The sequence below is a fragment of the Borostomias antarcticus genome (assembly GCF_949987555.1).
Source record: "Borostomias antarcticus genome assembly, chromosome: 2".
NCBI classification, from domain to species: domain Eukaryota; kingdom Metazoa; phylum Chordata; class Actinopteri; order Stomiiformes; family Stomiidae; genus Borostomias; species Borostomias antarcticus.
In genome coordinates this window covers 7868919-7886758 of record NC_140235.1, presented here as the reverse complement: position 1 = coordinate 7886758, position 17840 = coordinate 7868919, and the positions used below count along the sequence as shown (strand labels likewise).

At 45.1% G+C, this 17840-nt stretch overlaps 1 protein-coding gene across 1 annotated transcript; it reads right to left on the bottom strand.

Annotated features, from left to right (window-relative positions):
* Positions 1–12363: 12363 nt before the first annotated feature.
* LOC311328749 (putative rRNA-processing protein EBP2) lies at positions 12364–15665 on the bottom strand. The gene is made up of 9 exons (XM_084461315.1): positions 15488–15665; positions 15263–15346; positions 14653–14825; positions 14405–14528; positions 14174–14263; positions 13982–14057; positions 13784–13895; positions 13310–13490; positions 12364–13182 (listed from the first exon to the last, which is right to left on the bottom strand). The coding sequence occupies exons 1-9, from the start codon at positions 15581–15583 to the stop codon at positions 13135–13137; spliced, it is 984 nt and encodes a 327-aa protein (XP_084317441.1). The 5' UTR covers positions 15584–15665; the 3' UTR covers positions 12364–13134.
* Positions 15666–17840: the final 2175 nt, after the last annotated feature.

Here is a 17840-nt window from a genome sequence, read left to right as displayed (position 1 = left end):
TGCAAATTCGAGGATATGGCCTGTTAGGGAGCGTGTATCTTTATATTGTTTGGGGTTTAAAAGGTAGTGTGACATTTTATGTTTCTTATATTAAGGACTTTGTAAATGCCTGTACACTTCCTGGTGTCGAGGTAACTATGGTTACCAACAACAGATGTGTGGAAGTTGGGGCCGCGGCCTGTCAATCATTTCTGACTGACGCCCTATTTGACACGCCCACAAAACGAGGAGAGGGGGAAATTTGGGCACATAAAAAGGGTGTTTTATAGTACTTAAAAATGACGGAATAACAACACTTATGGACATATTCACTTTGATTTTACCTAAAGATAACTGGCATGTGTCATGTTCAACCACTGTGTTATTCATTTAGGGTTTCCCTGGATTCAATGGAAGGGACACACCCAAAACCCACACCATGGACTGACTTGCTTCAAGCGCACAGCTCATCAATTAATCAATTGGTAAAATAGTTACGCAAAGACCAAATATAGAAAATGTAGCCCAAGTGTTAAGCAGTAGACAGGGCTGTATAATATAAATACATAGATTAAAAACATATCGTTAGAGAAAACCTTCAATAGGCAATAATCAGTGACCCTCATTTACTAAGCGACAGAAAACTGGGCGCATGGTCATTTCCACGCCAAGTTCAACATTTAACAATTTGGACGTGAGCGGAGATTGGGACCAAATCTCATGTCATGTCTCAGACCTGTAGCAAGTTGGAGAATATGAGACTGATTCTGACTGGCATCCAAGTGCAGCACAGCCACTCCTATTCATCACTTCAAAATATTTAGGCTACCCCATGGCAAAATATTACATTTTGTAAAGCCCTCTTCTGTGTCATGTACCTCTAACATAAATGGGTATTTTCCAATTTCCAACGGGGTAAACAGGTTTTGGTGTAAGAATAATTTCACTTTCATTTTGAGCCTACTTAGACTATGCAGCCTTACAATTTCACATTCATTTTAATTACAATTAGGGCTGCACAATATCATGTATGCATCGCCATCACAATGTGCACATGCACAATAATCACATCGCAAGGGCCTGCAATGTTCTTCTCTTTTTCCCCCTGCTATGTTAACTCAAAACATGTCATGCTACAAACTTTTTTCTCAATTTTTAATTTTGATGACTGTCAAAAACTAAGAGACGCATTATTAGTAGGCGTTTTGGAACACAGTCAAGACACTGGCTACCGGTGTAAGCAAACGCGAGGATCACTGTTTAGTTCTAACCTCATATAGGACATAGGCCTGTGTGTTTACAAGTTTGCTTATTTCTGTTTTAAACAAACAAAATATATTGCAATATATATCGCAAAAAATTGCATCGCTGCAATGTATGTTTTTGTCAATATCGCCCAGCCCTAATTACAATTATTAAAACTGGTGACATAATTACTAGCAATCAAAATTAACAAATGAAAAGCAATGGGTAGGCTTCAGTCACTTATTTAAATAAGAGCTCTGACAGTCATATGGGTAATGCCATGCTCTGTAAAAGACCCATGCACGTCCTATCGAGGTGAGAGGAGAGGGCGAGCAAGGTAGGCTATTAACCGCCTGATTGATATTTTACATTCACACAGGTGTTACCTCTAATTTGAGATTTTGTTACTTTGTAATTCATTGTCACAATAATATTTTTTTCTGTATGGACGGTAAAATAAAGTATTATTACAATTATTATTATTATTATAAATGCTCAAATTGACAGCAATGTGCAATGGTTTTTGTATAGGCTACACAATTAAACAAGGAAGCTGCCGAGCTCGAGCTCGTCTGATTGTGTTAACGACCCCTTAAAGGAGGGTTCAAAAACATGTTCAACTCTCCATTTCAAAGACAAGAAGCTCACCGAGGGTGTAATTGGTGTCTGTTGGTGTTCTGACATCAAATTTGCCGCAAAGTATGAATCCTGTAGGGTTTTATTGATCATTTTATGAAATCCATTGACTTGTATTGACGCGACCGTTGTAGATATGTAGATCAATCCGCAGAGGGGATTCAGGAAGCCGAACTACTTACGGTAGCTATTGTTATTGTTTATGTTGCTAGGCTACCTAGTTTGCGGATGTTTACACACGTATGTGCTGCGACTAAATCGTTCTATGCTAAATATTTTAAAAAGCCTTTCCAGATGAACTAGAATCTTACTTTATGGCGAATTATATGTCAGAACACCAACTAACACCTAGGTGAGTTTCTTGTCTTTGAAATCGAGAGTTTAACATGTTTTTGAATGATTTTTCAAGATGCCCATCCACATCCATTGTATGACCAAAACGGTGGTAGAGCAATTATCAACTTTCTCGAAAGTGCTAGTTTTGTCAACGTTTTGATCTGAACCATTGTATATGATCATAAGTAACCTTAAAACAGGGCTAAACATGCATTTTCCATTTACTACTTTACCTTTAAAATAAAATTGTAAAATGCAAGATGGGTTTCGGGAATCCTTCCATGGAGAGTGAAGAGTTATTGGACGAGAGTCAGATAAACTTCTAGTTTTGGCCGTATTTCGTATCTCCATGCCGTTAACGACATGGGCGAGGCCAGAATATGTAGGGTTAGGGTTATATGTAGGGGCGTGGTATTTAAATGACGATTGTTTCCATCAATCCAAGCCACATTTATTAGCGGCCGATCATTCATACGATGGGATTGGCGGCATACGAATGTTTGATAAATCATGTGGACGCTGGCCTACCATCATTTCTGCGCTCAGATCTGCGCTCCTTTGATAAATGAGGTTCCAATGACACTTCCCTCAAGGAGAAATGCACCTCATGAAGCCCTGGTGAACGCATCGTCCAGCTGGTATTAACATGCATCACTGAAGCAAGTCAGTGTATAGCGTTGGTTTTTGGTGTGCTGCCCCATTCAATGAATCCAGAGGTTAAACTCTTGTTTTTACACATCAACAAATATTCACAATTCCGAATGTAGGAATGCAATAAGAATGAACTCACTGAAACGTCATTAAGCTTACAGACTCACCAGCTTTTTGCAGGACCGACAGACTCTGATAATTACTGAACCTCAGCACAGTGTCCACACACAACTACAGGGGAGAAACAACATCTTAAAACCTCAAGTCACCAGCAGAGGGCGCTGTTACATCTGACATGGACCGAAAACCTCTCAGCAAAAGCTCAGAAAAATACAGTTGACTGAGTGTAGCGAAAGTAAACATGTCGAGCAAACTGCAGCGATCAAGTAGGGGAGTGAGCTCTTCTCTCTGAACGTACCTTCTCGTCTCCCTCCCTGGGCAGGTGCAGGAACCAGCAGTTCTGGTAAAAGCAGGTGCTGTTCGCTTTGAAGTAGTACCTGCAGTACTGCAGAGACCGGGACAGGGGGTTTGGACCAGGCCTGGTCAACCCAGCTTTCCCAAGAATTAAAAAGCTGTTGACGGCACCTAACACTTACTTCACTGGACTTCTGTGTTGTGTCTCGAATAGCTCCACTGGGGTTCTTGCGCCGAGATGCTCGCTCTATGAAACGGAGCAGCATGAAATCTATCTCCTTACAGAGCAGCCAGTGTGTCATTCAGCCTGTCAATATCTGTGTGTGTACATGTTCTGAGCCTCACCATCACACCCATCCATAGGCATCTGACAAGGAATGGTGCTGTTGGAGGAGTTCAGGGTCTGGATGTCCAGGGTCCTACAACACACACACACACACACACACACACACACACACACAACACACAACACACAACACACACACACACACACACACACACACACACGCTGTGAGTGGGTGGAGTGTAGTCTTATCTCTGAGGGTTCTAGAATAATGCTGAGTGGAGGGAGTGTAGTGTTATCTCTGAGGGTTCTAGAATAATGCTGAGTGGAGGGAGTGTAGTCTGAGGGTTCTAGAATAATGCTGAGTGGAGGGAGTGTAGTCTGTTGTCTGAGGGTTCTAGAAAAATGCTGAGTGGAGGGAGTGTAGTCTGTTGTCTGAGGGTTCTAGAATAATGCTGAGTGGAGGGAGTGTAGTCTGAGGGTTCTAGAATAATTCTGAGTGGAGGGAGTGTAGTCTATTGTCTGAGGGTTCTAGAATAATGCTGAGTGGAGGGAGTGTAGTCTATTGTCTGAGGGTTCTAGAATAATGCTGAGTGGAGGGAGTGTACAGTAGTCTGAGGGTTCTAGAATAATGCTGAGTGGAGGGAGTGTAGTCTTACCTCTCAGAGGGTTCTTTAACTCTGTTGTTGTTGTTGCTGTCCAGTTGGTCCTGAGCAAACACACAAGGGGATATGTCACAGTGTAGGATAGGGAGGCCCACCTGTCATATTCCATGACTTTTGCAGTGGCTTCTCTAAAAAATGGCGGACCTGAGCGCATACCTTGGTGTCCACAGGAGGCCGGCTGTTGCTGTGCTTTAGAGAGGGGTGGGAACTTGACTCATCTGCAAAATACACCAACATTATCACATGGATGTCATGTAATACCTTTGAAAATGGATTATCTACAACTGGAAGCAGCATTCTAAGTGTGTGGGTGTGTGCAACGCGAATACCCATCCACAATACAAACCATTGAAACGGATCACTTTTCTTTGATTAGTCTTGGCACCATTGATCTCTATGGCATCAGTGGTCAAACTATGAGACAAAACACAGGAAAAAATAAACTTCTATATAATAAAAGACATTGTATACTGTACAAAAAAATATAATTAAATGCTGTCAGTATGTTAAAACCAATGTACCTTTTCTTGGTCGCACATAAGGGTCCACCACTCCTGAACGAGGGGGCTATCACCTCTCTAGTGGTCCTGCCTCCAGGCACCCCTGCTCCTCTTGTAGGGCCCAGGCCCAGCACACTCATCTCAGGCAGGTTTCCAAACAGCTCTGGGTCATCCTGAACACACACCACCAGGATGTCCTGCTCATAGGCGGTGAACTCATCCAAGAGTTCAACACTGGGGTCCCCAACCGACCCCGACTCCGACCCCTGATCTCCGGAGGAGGAAGGTTGAGATTCACCATACACGTCCTCCTCACTGCCCTCCTCTTCACCCGAGTAGCTCCGAGTTTGAAGGAGCTCCCTCTCTACTTGGGTTAAAAAGAGGGAGGATTTAGATGAATGAAAGGAGTCCTCCGGTGAGTGCAGATGGGAATCGGGAGGAGGAGAGGAGCTAGAGTCTGTTTCGCTGTAGTCGCCTGAAGGGTTGAAATCTGAGGCAGCGTCTGCCTCATCCCCGTGTTCGGAGGCAGGCGACGAGGACGAAGGTGACGGTGTGGAGGTCGTTCCTCGGGTCACGTCTTTGTTTGGGGAGGGTGAAGCAGAAGAGGGTGCGAGGCCGTGGATGTTGTCAGGTGTGGAGGTGGTCAGCCTGGGAGAGGAGGCCGTGGCGATGTCCGTGTCACTGAGGCCGACGGCTGAGGGGGTAGGGGCCGGGTCAGCTGACCGCTCAACAGGCCGCGCTGGGAGTGTTTCGTTGCCGTCACGCACATATGTCACCGACGGCGAATGGAGGAAGGGCCAGGACATGGCTGTGCGAGCGCAGGACAGCTGTGGTCGTTTCACACGGGGAATCACCCTCTGACAGGGAAGCAGATCTTCAGACCCGCTGTTGTCCGGTGTGGAAGAGAACAGCACGGGGGTCAAGGCCGTGGCGGAGGCCGGGTCACTGAGGCCCACGGCGGTGGGGGTAGAGGCCGGGTCACTGAGGCCCACGGCGGTGGGGGTAGAGGCCGGGTCACTGAGGCCCACGGCGGTGGGGGTAGAGGCCGGGTCACTGAGGCCCACGGCGGTGGGGGTAGAGGCCGGGTCACTGAGGCCCACGGGGGTGGGGGTAGAGGCCGGGTCACTGAGGCCCACGGGGGTGGGGGTAGAGGCCGGGTCACTGAGGCCCACGGCCTGGTCTGGGGCGACGTCCATCTCGGCTCCGTCTTTGAGCGGAGAGAGGATGGCGGCGGCGTCCGCATCCGTTTCCAGGAGGTCTTTGGTTGGGGAGGGGGCGTCGGTTTTGGCTACGGGAGGAAACAAGGACGTAGCCTTGCTTGGTCTGTCAGAAAAGGGCGAGGGCGGCTTCTTCTCCCCACCTTCGTCCATCTCATCCCCACCTTCGTCCATCTCACTCACACCTCCCTCCTCTTCGTCTCCCTCTGTAACGTCACTCTTCTTCCGATTATTCCCTTCTCTCTGTGGAGAGCGACGATGGCTTGTACTTGGGGTAGTGTCTGTAGCTCCATGAGTGGGGATGACAGTTGTTCTCTCTGCTGAAACGGATGAGTCTCTGTCTCTACTACCCAGAACGCAGTTGACAGTGTCAGCTGACGAGTCAACCGGCCGGGCTGGGTGTGTTTCGTTACTGTCATGCGCACACATCACAGACGGAGGACCGCTCTTGGGGAAGGGCCAGGTGATGTAGGTGCGAGCGCAGGACTGCTGTAGTCGTTTTACATGGGGAGTCACCCTCTGACAGGAAGACACATTTTCAGACTCGCTTCCCGAGTCGTGTCCGATCTTGTTCTCATCCGGGCCGAGGGAGCACAGTCCGCTCTCAGACGACTCCTGGGATGCGTCACTTCCTCCAGGGTCTTTCCTCTGGCCATTGGCTTGTCTTACTGAGCCATGCGTTCTCACATGAGTGTCTGAAGCATCACTAGAACCGTTTCCAGTGTCTAAACATGATTGGCTATCGCTGGACACCACAGACCCCCCCCCTCCCCCTCCAGGCATGCTCATTCCAGTAGGCCATTCTAAGTCAGTGACACTAGAACTGTCTTGATTTGGGCCCAGAGACGCAGTTTCTTCTCTGCCACTTCTGACCAGCCTTATCCTCTTAGCACCCCACTTCTCTGTGGCTATGCAGTCATTTCCTGCTCCACAGTCTTCCTCAACGTCTCTGTTCAACATGGCTGCTCCGCTAACCCACCTAACCCGCAAGTGAGAAGCAGAGTGATTGGTCGGATCTTCACTCGTCCCGCCCTCCGGGGAGAGAGAAGCTGTGGGATTGGTGGTAGCTGCCTTAGCTATGTGTTCCCCTGTGGGGGTTTGTCGATGGACTGTCCGCCTCTGAGGATCGCTGGTCCCTAAATCTCGTTTGAAGCAGCGAATCACCTTGGTTGTCAGCCCAAACGACAGCACACAGCAAAGATCCTGCCCTGAGACGTCACATGCACATTTAGCTAGGTTACAAAGCTTGACCATGGGATACATTCCTGTCCATATGGTCAACTTCTTTGGGGCCGTATTGATTGAGTTGGTCGTCCTGGTCTTAACCCTAACTTTGGGCTGCTCAGGCCCTGTGCTTCTGCTCTTGGCCTGAACCCGATTCTTCCTTTTTGGAGGGGTGTATCTGATATCTCCACAGAGAGCACAGAAAGAGGGCTTCACTCTTCTTCTTGCAGAATTCCCTAATTTGACGAGCAAGTTGGGTCTGGGGCAGTTTGGTGCAACGTTGGCCCTCTGATCTGCAAGTGGAAATAGACAGGCCAGTTCATGTCAAAACACTTAACAATTATTTCAGGATTAAGTCTTACAACTTCAACTCACTATGCTGCTAATTAAACTGTTTTGCAATTAGTTCCTTCGAGATTCATCGAACATGACAGCAAGTAAATAATTCTTGACCGTCTGCTAAACGTGTTCTACTGAACACGTGTTAACATTACGTAGCTAACATTACGTAGCTAGCTATATACATATGTCCAATAACTGAATATGTTAATAATATGTATTCATGTTACAAAACTGAGGATCTAGAAATGAACATGGTCTATAGCCTAGTTCATCATGTAGTTGGCCTAGTTAACGACCAGCCTACATTTGGTTAAGCAAGCCTTGCTGACATGACCGAGCCGCATGGTCAGCTAACGTTTGCTAGCCAGGCGGTGAGCCATTTAGCCATCTAGCTAAATGACTTTAGCAAGCCTACTCTGACGATCTAACGTTAGCTAAAGTTAGCGGCTGGTCAAGTAAGCTGTTGTTGCTGACTTTAATAGTTAGTCATCAAATGTCAATAAATCCATCTTACTTGAAACTGTGTGCTTCTCTATGTAGCCGTTACCATCTGGTCCAGAACGGGGAGCAGGCCCGCGGAGCTCTGATACACTCAGGCCCGGTGGAGCATGTCTGATCTGTCCCTCTAACTTCACCCTATCCCCTCTCTCCAACTTCACGCTGGCCTTACTGTTTATTTTCCGTGGCCGAAGGTTATAGACCTTATAAACCTTATGAGGTTTTCGACGGACACGTGTGTTAACGTTACTATTCTTGTCCATGGCCGTATGCGAGTAGTGCGCTGCCATGTCCGCACAATAAAGTTTGTGACTGTTACTTTTGTTCAGTCGAGGAGCGTCGTCTCGGTCTCTTCTGATCGGCAAGAGCGCACAAACGCGATTTTTCACACTATCGTTATGATTTCTAGCTGGAGAGAAACAATATGCTTTTTTTGTATGTCGGACTGCGCCATGCCTTCATAATGGCTCACAGCTGACGGACTTTTCCCCCAATAGTTGTCCTGAAGTCGGAAACCTGAAGCTTTTCTCTACACCAGAGAGTGCAACATGCACTGCACTTCACTTACATATGGGAGTTCTGCTCGTTAATCGAGTATAACGGTAGAGGCACCTCCGTCTTGGCAGTCCATTACAATCTTTGAACGTATCTCGGTTTAATTTCACCTTCCTAGGTGCTACCGCGCTATATCCTGGTAACTTCGGCCTACTCGGCGACAGGTGGATGGGTCAAGTGTATGGCGGGACAAACGCGCAACAGCACAACAACGTCTGCTTCCTCAATTTGAATTAAATGAAACGCAAACCTAATTAAGTCACGAAAGGAAGAGGGAGCTGACGAAAAAACACCACATGGGCAACAGAGATTATGTGCTTCCAACTAGTTTAGTGACTCTCTTGCTATAGCCTAAGTCAGGGTTTTTCTTTCGACGCAAAGGCTAGCCTACTGTATTTATGCATGCAAAATGTCGAAATTCTCAAAGCTATGTCAAGATTCAAGATCTGTTTATTAGCCATGTAGCCTATGATTTACACATACTAGGAATTTTACTAGGGTTGTACGCTGTTGCAGACCACATGTAGTGTATGCACTCTTAACAAAGATGTGTCAATATCAGCACAACTCGTGTTAAATTCCTACACATTAATGCACACAAAGTGGGTCAAGGGCATTAACACAGTGACTGTGTCAGGTGGATGGGTTAACACAGAGATGTGTAATGATGTGTAAATACTAACACAGGCTGTGTGTTGATGTATAATGCGCAAATATTAACACATTCATGTGTTGTTCACAAATCTCACTCCATCCAACACAAAACATGTTACACTACAGAAATTGTTAAATACAATGAATAAAATGCCACTGAATTATTTAAATACATTATTAATTCTAAGTACTTAAAATACATTATCAACGGTTCATGTAAACAAATGCATTTTGTCAAAATTGTATAAACAAATTAAAATTACTTTTTTTATTTTATTTACAAAACCATATACCTCAGATTGATATAGATCTCATTTCTTTTAAAACGTGAAAATCAAGTTGTCTAAAATAAGCCAAATCACCAGGAATCTGTATAAGTTCTGTATAGTTTGAACTCATCAGCCCTTTTAACTGAATAAGCATAAAAGTGGTCCTCAAACAATTGACATTCACTACCTGTACAAAAGCTAGAGCAGTGCCTTTGTCCTTTGTAATTATTTCTCCAAAGACTGGGTCATCAGCTTTAGTAGCCATCTATTATAACAGCCCGTTATGCATGTCTGTCCACACAAAGTCACCATGTGAGAAACACATTGGACCTCATTCCTGAACATTTTCTTAAGTCTTCTAAATGTCTTCTTACGAACTTCGTAAACCCTAAGGCCGGAGACACACTGGCAGCTTGCACACGTCTTCGACACGTTTTCGACACGTCTTCGAATCTCAGGTTTTTTCGATGCCGTGTTATCCAACGGGGCTGTTCACAGTGCCTTCGTACGAAGGACGTTTCTGAAGTCTTTGTACGTCCCCAGCTCCATCTTTTCGTACTGAATTGGTTCTGATCGATTTTTTCTCGTTTCGTATGCCCGTGAACCAAGCGAAATTATTAGAAAATGCATTGTTTTCAATAATAAATCACAATCATGATACAAAATCTATGATTATTACTGCATTGACTTTTCAAGTCTGTGCTGTGACAATGTAGGCTACTTTTCATGGCTGGCTGAGTTGCCAACTGTAAATTAAAGCGAAATTAATAAGAAATGCATTGCTTTCAGTAATAAATCACAGTCATGATACAAAATCAATGATGATTGCATTGACTTTTCAAGTAGGCTATGTTCTGTGACAAACTACTTTTCATGGCTTTGGCTGAGTTTCCAACTCTGATTGGTAGTTTAAGCGGACCTGGCAAACTGACAAATTAATTAAGGCGTTGTTGTTGTCGTAGTTGTTGGGTCAATTTCTGGAACAGCGAACATGTCGCACACATTGCGCACGGTGTCGCGCACGATTCATTAAAGAAGTGGAAAAATAGAGTTGTAGGCTACGATGCATCACTCACTACCTCAAAACTCAGAAATAGAAGAAAATATCGGCATAATGCGGAAATTGGGGGATTAGAGTGTAAGTTATCGGCCATCTGTAGGCCTACTATATTGTCTGACTTTTATGCATATTTCCCCCCTTCCATAGGACGACGCTGAAGTTAGAACCCGTTTCTCAGAACCCGTTTGGAATTATGCGGTCCACCTTAAAAAACGGTTCAAATCGGGATTGAATCAAGATTAAAAGAAAACTACCCAAAATGTCACGGGTTCTATACAACACAGTGGTAGTAGACCCCCTCCCGGTCTGACTCGTGGAGATTCACGAGATTCTGATGTGGCATTTCAAAATAAAAGCCTTCTAAAGTCTCAAAAACTGCTTAAATCAGGATTAAAAGAAAACTACCCAAAATGCCACGGGTTAATGTAAAAAGTGAAGCTCGAGGTGGAGAAGTAGGCTCTAATGGCGCGTTCCAGGCATGGATGTATTATATAAACTGGATACAGCCACTCCATTCACTGGCCGCTATCAACAATGAAGCCCTATTGAACCGCGCCATCTTGGCAAAATTTGTAGTCATTTGACTATTTCCGGTTACTTTTGACTTGCGCAGTTGTGCTTTTCTGGCCTTCCGGTTACTTTTGACTTGCGCAGTTGAGCTTCTCTGGCCGACGCGCGTCCACGAAAAAGTTCACATTTTTTAATGAAAATGACCACAAGACAACCTCCTGTGCATAGTTGAAATGGTAGTGGGATACGGTGATAAACTGGAGTGATCATTTGACAGCAATGATTAGCCTTTTCCAGGAATGGACAGAAATGGGATATTTTTAGAATAACAGGAATTTATTCACATACAATGTAAAGGAGTTGATGTGTAGCATGAAGATGAAACGATACACTGAGTTTGGGTGTTTTCAGTCAACGTTGGCGTTGACCGCTTCCAGCTATCGAATGGCCGACTGGTGTAAAATGGATAGCCTAACGTTAGAGAGATAAATGTAGGCTATGGTTATGTTAATAAAGCTAACAATGATGTTGTAACATGCATGCAGCACTGCCGATCTGATCTGAACGATTGATTCATTATTACCATGGATCGGTATTGGGATTGATCAAGGGCGAGTGTGAAATAGCAGCCACGAACTCAGCGGGTTTTCCGAGATGCGGTAGCCGCGGCCAGAGCTCCTGCTGGCGGGGAGTGAAGCTCTTCAACTCGCCTGTCACTGGCTCCCTGGAGGAATTTAGCCTGGCTGCAATAACGTTATCGCGAACGGAATGAATACCATCTACTAGCAAACAAAACATGTTCAATTAAAACTAAGATGCCAGGATCAAAAAATAATTTCTCCAATTGATATATTTGACAAAAACAGGTTAATATGCAAGCCGGTTTTCATTGCTAAATCAAAGCGGGGAGAGCCGGGAACGCGCGTCTACATTTCAGAGAAATGTGAACTTTTTCGTGGACGCGCGTCGGCCAGAGAAGCTCAACTGCGCAAGTCAAAAGTAACCGGAAATAGCCAAGTGACTACAAATCTAGCCAAGATGGCGCGGTTCAATAGGCCTTCACTTTAGATTTCGATTCCTGGGGGCTTGGGTTCCAGGCAACCCGTAACTCGTGTTTTCCGACCTCCTACACGTGAAAATGCTCTGGAATGGCAGTCAAACCCGTAACTTCCCACCCGTGAACTCGTACAGATCGATGTACTCCCAGTTGCCGGGTGGGAAGTTAGGGGTATCTCGCTCGACATTAGAGTAACAAAGAAATGAAACGTGACAGTAGGCTACAGCCTACAGGCAACATGTAGGTCTACATACAGTTGTTTTTATTCACAGTAGGGTACAGTACTGTAATGAAAATCCCACCAGTAACCAGATAGCAGGCAAAAAAAACAAAAAACGTTTTTTAAGCCTGTCCGGTAGACCGGGAGGTTCGGATCTCTGAGGCTCGGATGAGTGGGGTCCTACTGTACATGAAATCTGAGGGAATGTTCGATAGCTATGTTAGCCGAACACATTTGTCTCAACACCAACGGATGTGATTGGCGTGGTGATATTCAAATGTAGCTGATCATTGAAAATATACATTTCACCTTGACATTTTTTATTTATATGTGAACTTGAGTACCTTTAGATATAAAAAATAACTAGCTTCGAAAATTACCAAACTTTTATTTCATTTTTTTCTTAACATTTGGCAGTACCACTGCCTCCACGGCCCACTGGATGGCGCTCTGTGAACCACCGGTGGGCCCGCTGTTTGAGAATGGCTGTTCTAGACAATGATTGTGTTTCCACCAGATGCGCTGCGGCACGTTTCAGAAGCATCCCAGAGCCGGCTCTCCGTGGAAATCCAGTAGTAATAGACAGCAGGCCTATTTTTGGCGGATGCTGAATCTGGGATGCATCAAATAGTAGTAGAAGAAATGGGTAGTAAAGTCCCACCCCCAGACGGCCTGTCAAAATATCAAACAATATGCTCGCTCCTGAAACGTAACCGGGGAGAGTTGAGAGTTGAAGCTGTGAGGAGGACGGAGGAGGAGTCAGTGGAATTGAGACGTGAGTGGAACATCTGCACGGCGGAACCTTCCAGAGCCAGGCTGTTACGACTGCCCCTTCATCTTCTTGCGTACTGCCTTGCCTGGTCTTTTCTGAGGGTCATAAGCAAGAAGTGCAACATGAGAAGTGTACCTTGTCCGTTTTCATTTGTTGACAACATTTTAAAATGGAGTACAAAACTCATTTGTTCATTCTAAACGGCAGGTGGTTGGGACTTACGTTAGGCTTCTGTTTGCCTCCTTTAGCCCCGCCCCTCCCTCCTTTGCCTCCTTTCCCATGAGCCACCTTGGAGCGGAACCCTGAGACGTCGTTGTGGCTCTCCTTGGTGTTCCACTTCTTCCCGGTCTTCTTTCCGCCGAAGCCAAACTTCTGGTCCTTAAATTTCCTCTTGGCATTAGGGCTGTGGAGAAGATTTCAAATGACTTCCCTGACACGTGCCACGCAAATCGCACGGAACACGCGCGCGCACAGCTGGCCCGCCACACACAACGTTTACAGAACATTCACCAGGAGTCTCACACACACAAGAGTAGAGAACTACCTTCCAATTTCTTGTGTTAAGAACCAGGATATTTACATCCAGTCACTGAGATCCACTTTTTTGAGATGTAAACAAACAGCTGGTGGAAGAACACTGAATATAATTGACAAAGTAACACTCCTGTGTATTATACTGTGTCTACAGGGACTTACCCTTTTTTGTTCACTGCGTTTTTAGGTGTCTGTGCAGAACCTTTTTTAGGTGTCTGTGCAGCTCCTTTAGTCTTCTGATCCCCTTCCAGGAAATCCAGTTTGTCAGTCATTCCTACGAGGGACGAGGAGGAGCATGAAGGGAAATTCAACAGATAAGAGTGGGAATGAGTGGCGATGGGATCAGCTGTTGGAACCCACCTTGTTGATACTTCTTTACAGCAGTCATCATTGCCTTCTTCTCCTTCTGTCTCTTCTGTATGACCTCCACTTGCACCTGGAACAAGGGGAGACCAAGATGAGGAAAACCACTGAGTAGATCATTTTAGACAGTGATATCCACAAGTGCACCAACACTGCTGTCGTCAGGAAATGCATTAAGGCAGAACCAACCTTCTTTCCAAACTTCCTCTGTTCTCTCAGCTTCTTGGCCTTTTCTGATTTCTCCAACATGTCCTGTTTTGTGATCAACTTTTTCCTGATCTAAAAGGCAGGGGAGATTTAATAAAACATGAAGTTGCACAGGTTTAATAAATGTCAAACTAACATTTTACATATGAAGATGAGTACTAAAATGATTTTAAGACTGACAGTGGAATATCTTTCCTAGTAAATGCATTTTACCTTCTGCATCTGTTGATCTGACTTGGCCATTTCTGCAAAGTAGTCCTCCGGTCTCTTGGTGGCGATCTTGAGTTTCTTTAGGCGGGGGAGTGCTTCAAGAACAGCTGCTTGAGCTTGGCGATAGCTGAAAGACATCAAACAAGATTGCATTAGTGTCATGAGTGAATGGCTGCTTAATGCTAGGTGTAGACTAGGATTTTACGCCCGATTTTGAACCTGAACTATTCTGAACCTGTATGGACACTCACAAGAACATCTCCCTCTGGAAGTCATCATCTGCGTTCATCTCTCCACTGGCCTTGTTGGTCAGCGTGCCCTCCGCCTTTGCAACAATGTCATCTGCAGGGAGGTTGACCAGGTCCAACCTTTCCACCCAGGGAAGGGTCTTACGGAAGTCAGCAAGGCACTGTTTCATGGCCTCCTGAGCAAGCATTGACACATGCAAGTGGTTAAAGACACTGAGCTGGCGTGTGAAACAAATGACAGGGTTCCCACTCTAAAGTCAAATTCCCTGTCTTTCAATGACTAATAAGCTGAATTTAAATGACCTATAATGTGCGGAATAACGGTTGACGAGCAGGAAGGAGGAAAATGGGCGCTGAAAAATCAAGTAACCATAAACTACAAACAAAATTCCCTGACATTCCATGACATCGTTCCAAAATGATCAAATCCCCTGACTTTACATGTCTGGAACTTTGGATAGATATTTAGAAAACAAGTTTTAACTCCATGACCAGTGGGAACCCTGACATGAAATTGGCGTTAATTTCCACTAACGTTAATATCCATTTTGGTTATTTTCTATAACAGACTACAAATAGATAGCTGGTAAGATAGCTTTAAGTTCACACTTACCTCATTGTTGGCCAGTTTCTTTGGTTTGTCGGTGGGAATGTTCAAACCAGGTTTTAACAGGCCTTTGGCGAAGGCTTCTTGGAGCTAATAGGAATAAGTGTAAGCAAATATGGTTTGGTTAATCGTATGGCAGAAAGGTAAGTGCTAAGGATGCACGGATAATTAGGATAGCAATCTGGCTTCCTCTCTAGCTAATGTTAGCACTAGCTAGCTGGCAGCACTTACCTCTCTATCAGACAATTCGCTGTTTTCTTCCTCGGATTCTTCACCTAACTGAATATCCTCGTCAGAAGACTCCATTATATTATCTACTACAAGCATAAGAAACAAATAACTTAAAAATATATAGGGGTATAGGGTTAACCAGTTCGCTGACTGTAATGTGCTTGTTCTCGTTCACATGGATGAGACACGAGAAGGAAGTGATCGTAGTAAACGTTCCGTCAGACATAACTTCCGGTAGAACCACAATCATAACATTGATAGGTTCCTATCATGGAGCTTTTAGGTTCCTATCCAGCCTTTTAACCCAAGAAACACTACTACCTCCATGAGTAGGACGCGTGGAAACAACGATGAGCGGGTTGTGGCTACAGCTGGGATACAGCTAAGGTCTGTGTAGAAGGCTAGAAGCCAAAGGCCTGATTCATAGTCGACGTAAACAACGCAAGCTACGTTGTGAACGCAAGCTCCAACATGACTCGAGAGCTTGCGTTCTGTGTTTTGTTTTGTGGAAACGCAAGGAATTGCACTATTGCTTGCGTCAAGTGACAAATTTCGGCATGACACACGCAAGGACGCAACGAGATCTTGCGTGGCGTCGAATATGAATCCGGCCTAACTCTAACCTAAACCCTAAATGGCCCCTGCGTCTATGGGAACTAGCCTTTACCATCCCTCTACACCGACCATAGCTGTTCTGTCCTTTCTAGCCACGAGCAAATGAGCAGCTATCTCTCATCTGTAATGAGGAGGCTAAAGCAGAGTAGTCGTCGAGTAGTGAAACTCACTCCCAAAGAGTGTCTGTGTGTATCCATTTTTCTGAATTGAGTTTCACTAAAAGCTCAATGTTGTTAGGCTGATAATCAATTCTCTCTGCAGAAGGATATTTTGAATAAATGCTTAATTGAGAAACAAGGCTCTTCCTCAGTCTTTCTGACTTTCCATTTGTAGCCTATGTAGTTAAGAAAACTATTTTTCCACAACACTATCTCCCCCATCTCTCTCCTCCCCCATCTCTCTATCCACCCCCATATCCTCCCCCATCTCTCTCCTCCCTGTGTGTTGCAGGTCCGTTCCTGGGCTCAGTGACTCTCTCTAATACACCTCTCCTCCCCTCTCCTGTCCTCTCCAGACTGTGAGGAGTGTGAGTCATCTTCATGGAGGAGTGTGAGCTCCACCCCGGTGTTCTGTGACTGACCCTCCCATCTGGCCTGGAGGTCAGGGGGTCAAGGATACCCGGGGTGGTTTCCAAGGGAACCCACTACGGCCCCTATGAGGGGAAGATTATGGACAAGTAGGAGGTCATCAAGAGCAGATACTCCTGGGTGGTGAGTATGAGGGGGGTGGTGGTGCGTGTGTGTGTGTGAGTTTTTTTTTTTTGATGACCCTCATGAACTAATGTTTTATTTAAAAAAAATTGATCTCAGGAGTTTTTTTTTTTCTTTCTCTGTGTCAAATCTACAAGAGCAAAAACTGTGACAACGAGTACATTGATGCCAAAAGAGAGACGCACTCCAACTGGATGAGGTGAGAAACCGAGTAAAGTGGCCTCTATCTACTTCGCTCCTCTCTCTATCACTCCAAATAAACCATCTCTACAGTCTTGAGAACCCTTTTATATATCTTTCTCTCCTCTCCTCATTCTGAAGTCGTGGTGTGGTTTTGTCACCCCCCCCCACCCCACTAGCTAGATATAATCACCCTACATTTGAACTTGTACTACAGGTGTGAGATTCCTTTTTATGTTCACAATCACTTCCTATCACCACCTCCAACACCCCCCTCACCCCAGCTCCCGCCTGGAGACGAGGACATGGACAATCCAAGACAATCCAAGACAAATCCAATTCAATCCTGTGACCAGCGTGGTAAGAACTTCACTCGTTCAGGAGACAAGAAACATTAGCATGTTCATACAGGAGAGACACTATACCAGTGTGACCTTCATCAGAAAGGACAATCTCAGGACACACCAACGTGTTCATACAGGAGAGAAGCTGTACCACTGACAACTGTGGAAAGAGCTTCAATCGAGAGTCTAATCTCAGGACACACCAGCGTGTTCATACAGGAAAGAAGCCGTACCACTGTGACCAGTGTGGAAAGAACTTCAGTCAGTTAGGAGAATTAAAGAGACACCAGTGTGTTCATACAGTTCACCCAAGAGCTTCACAGAGTTCACTGAGGCCTGCCTCAACAAGGATCCTGTCTTTGTAAGTAGTAGTATGTCTGTGTGTGTGTGTTAGGGATGCAAACAATTAATCGAAAATCAATTCATAGATCGTTAAGGATTTGTTTGAGCACGTGAAATTTACTCGATCTACTATCAAACCACGTGGTAGTGAAGCAGCCATCT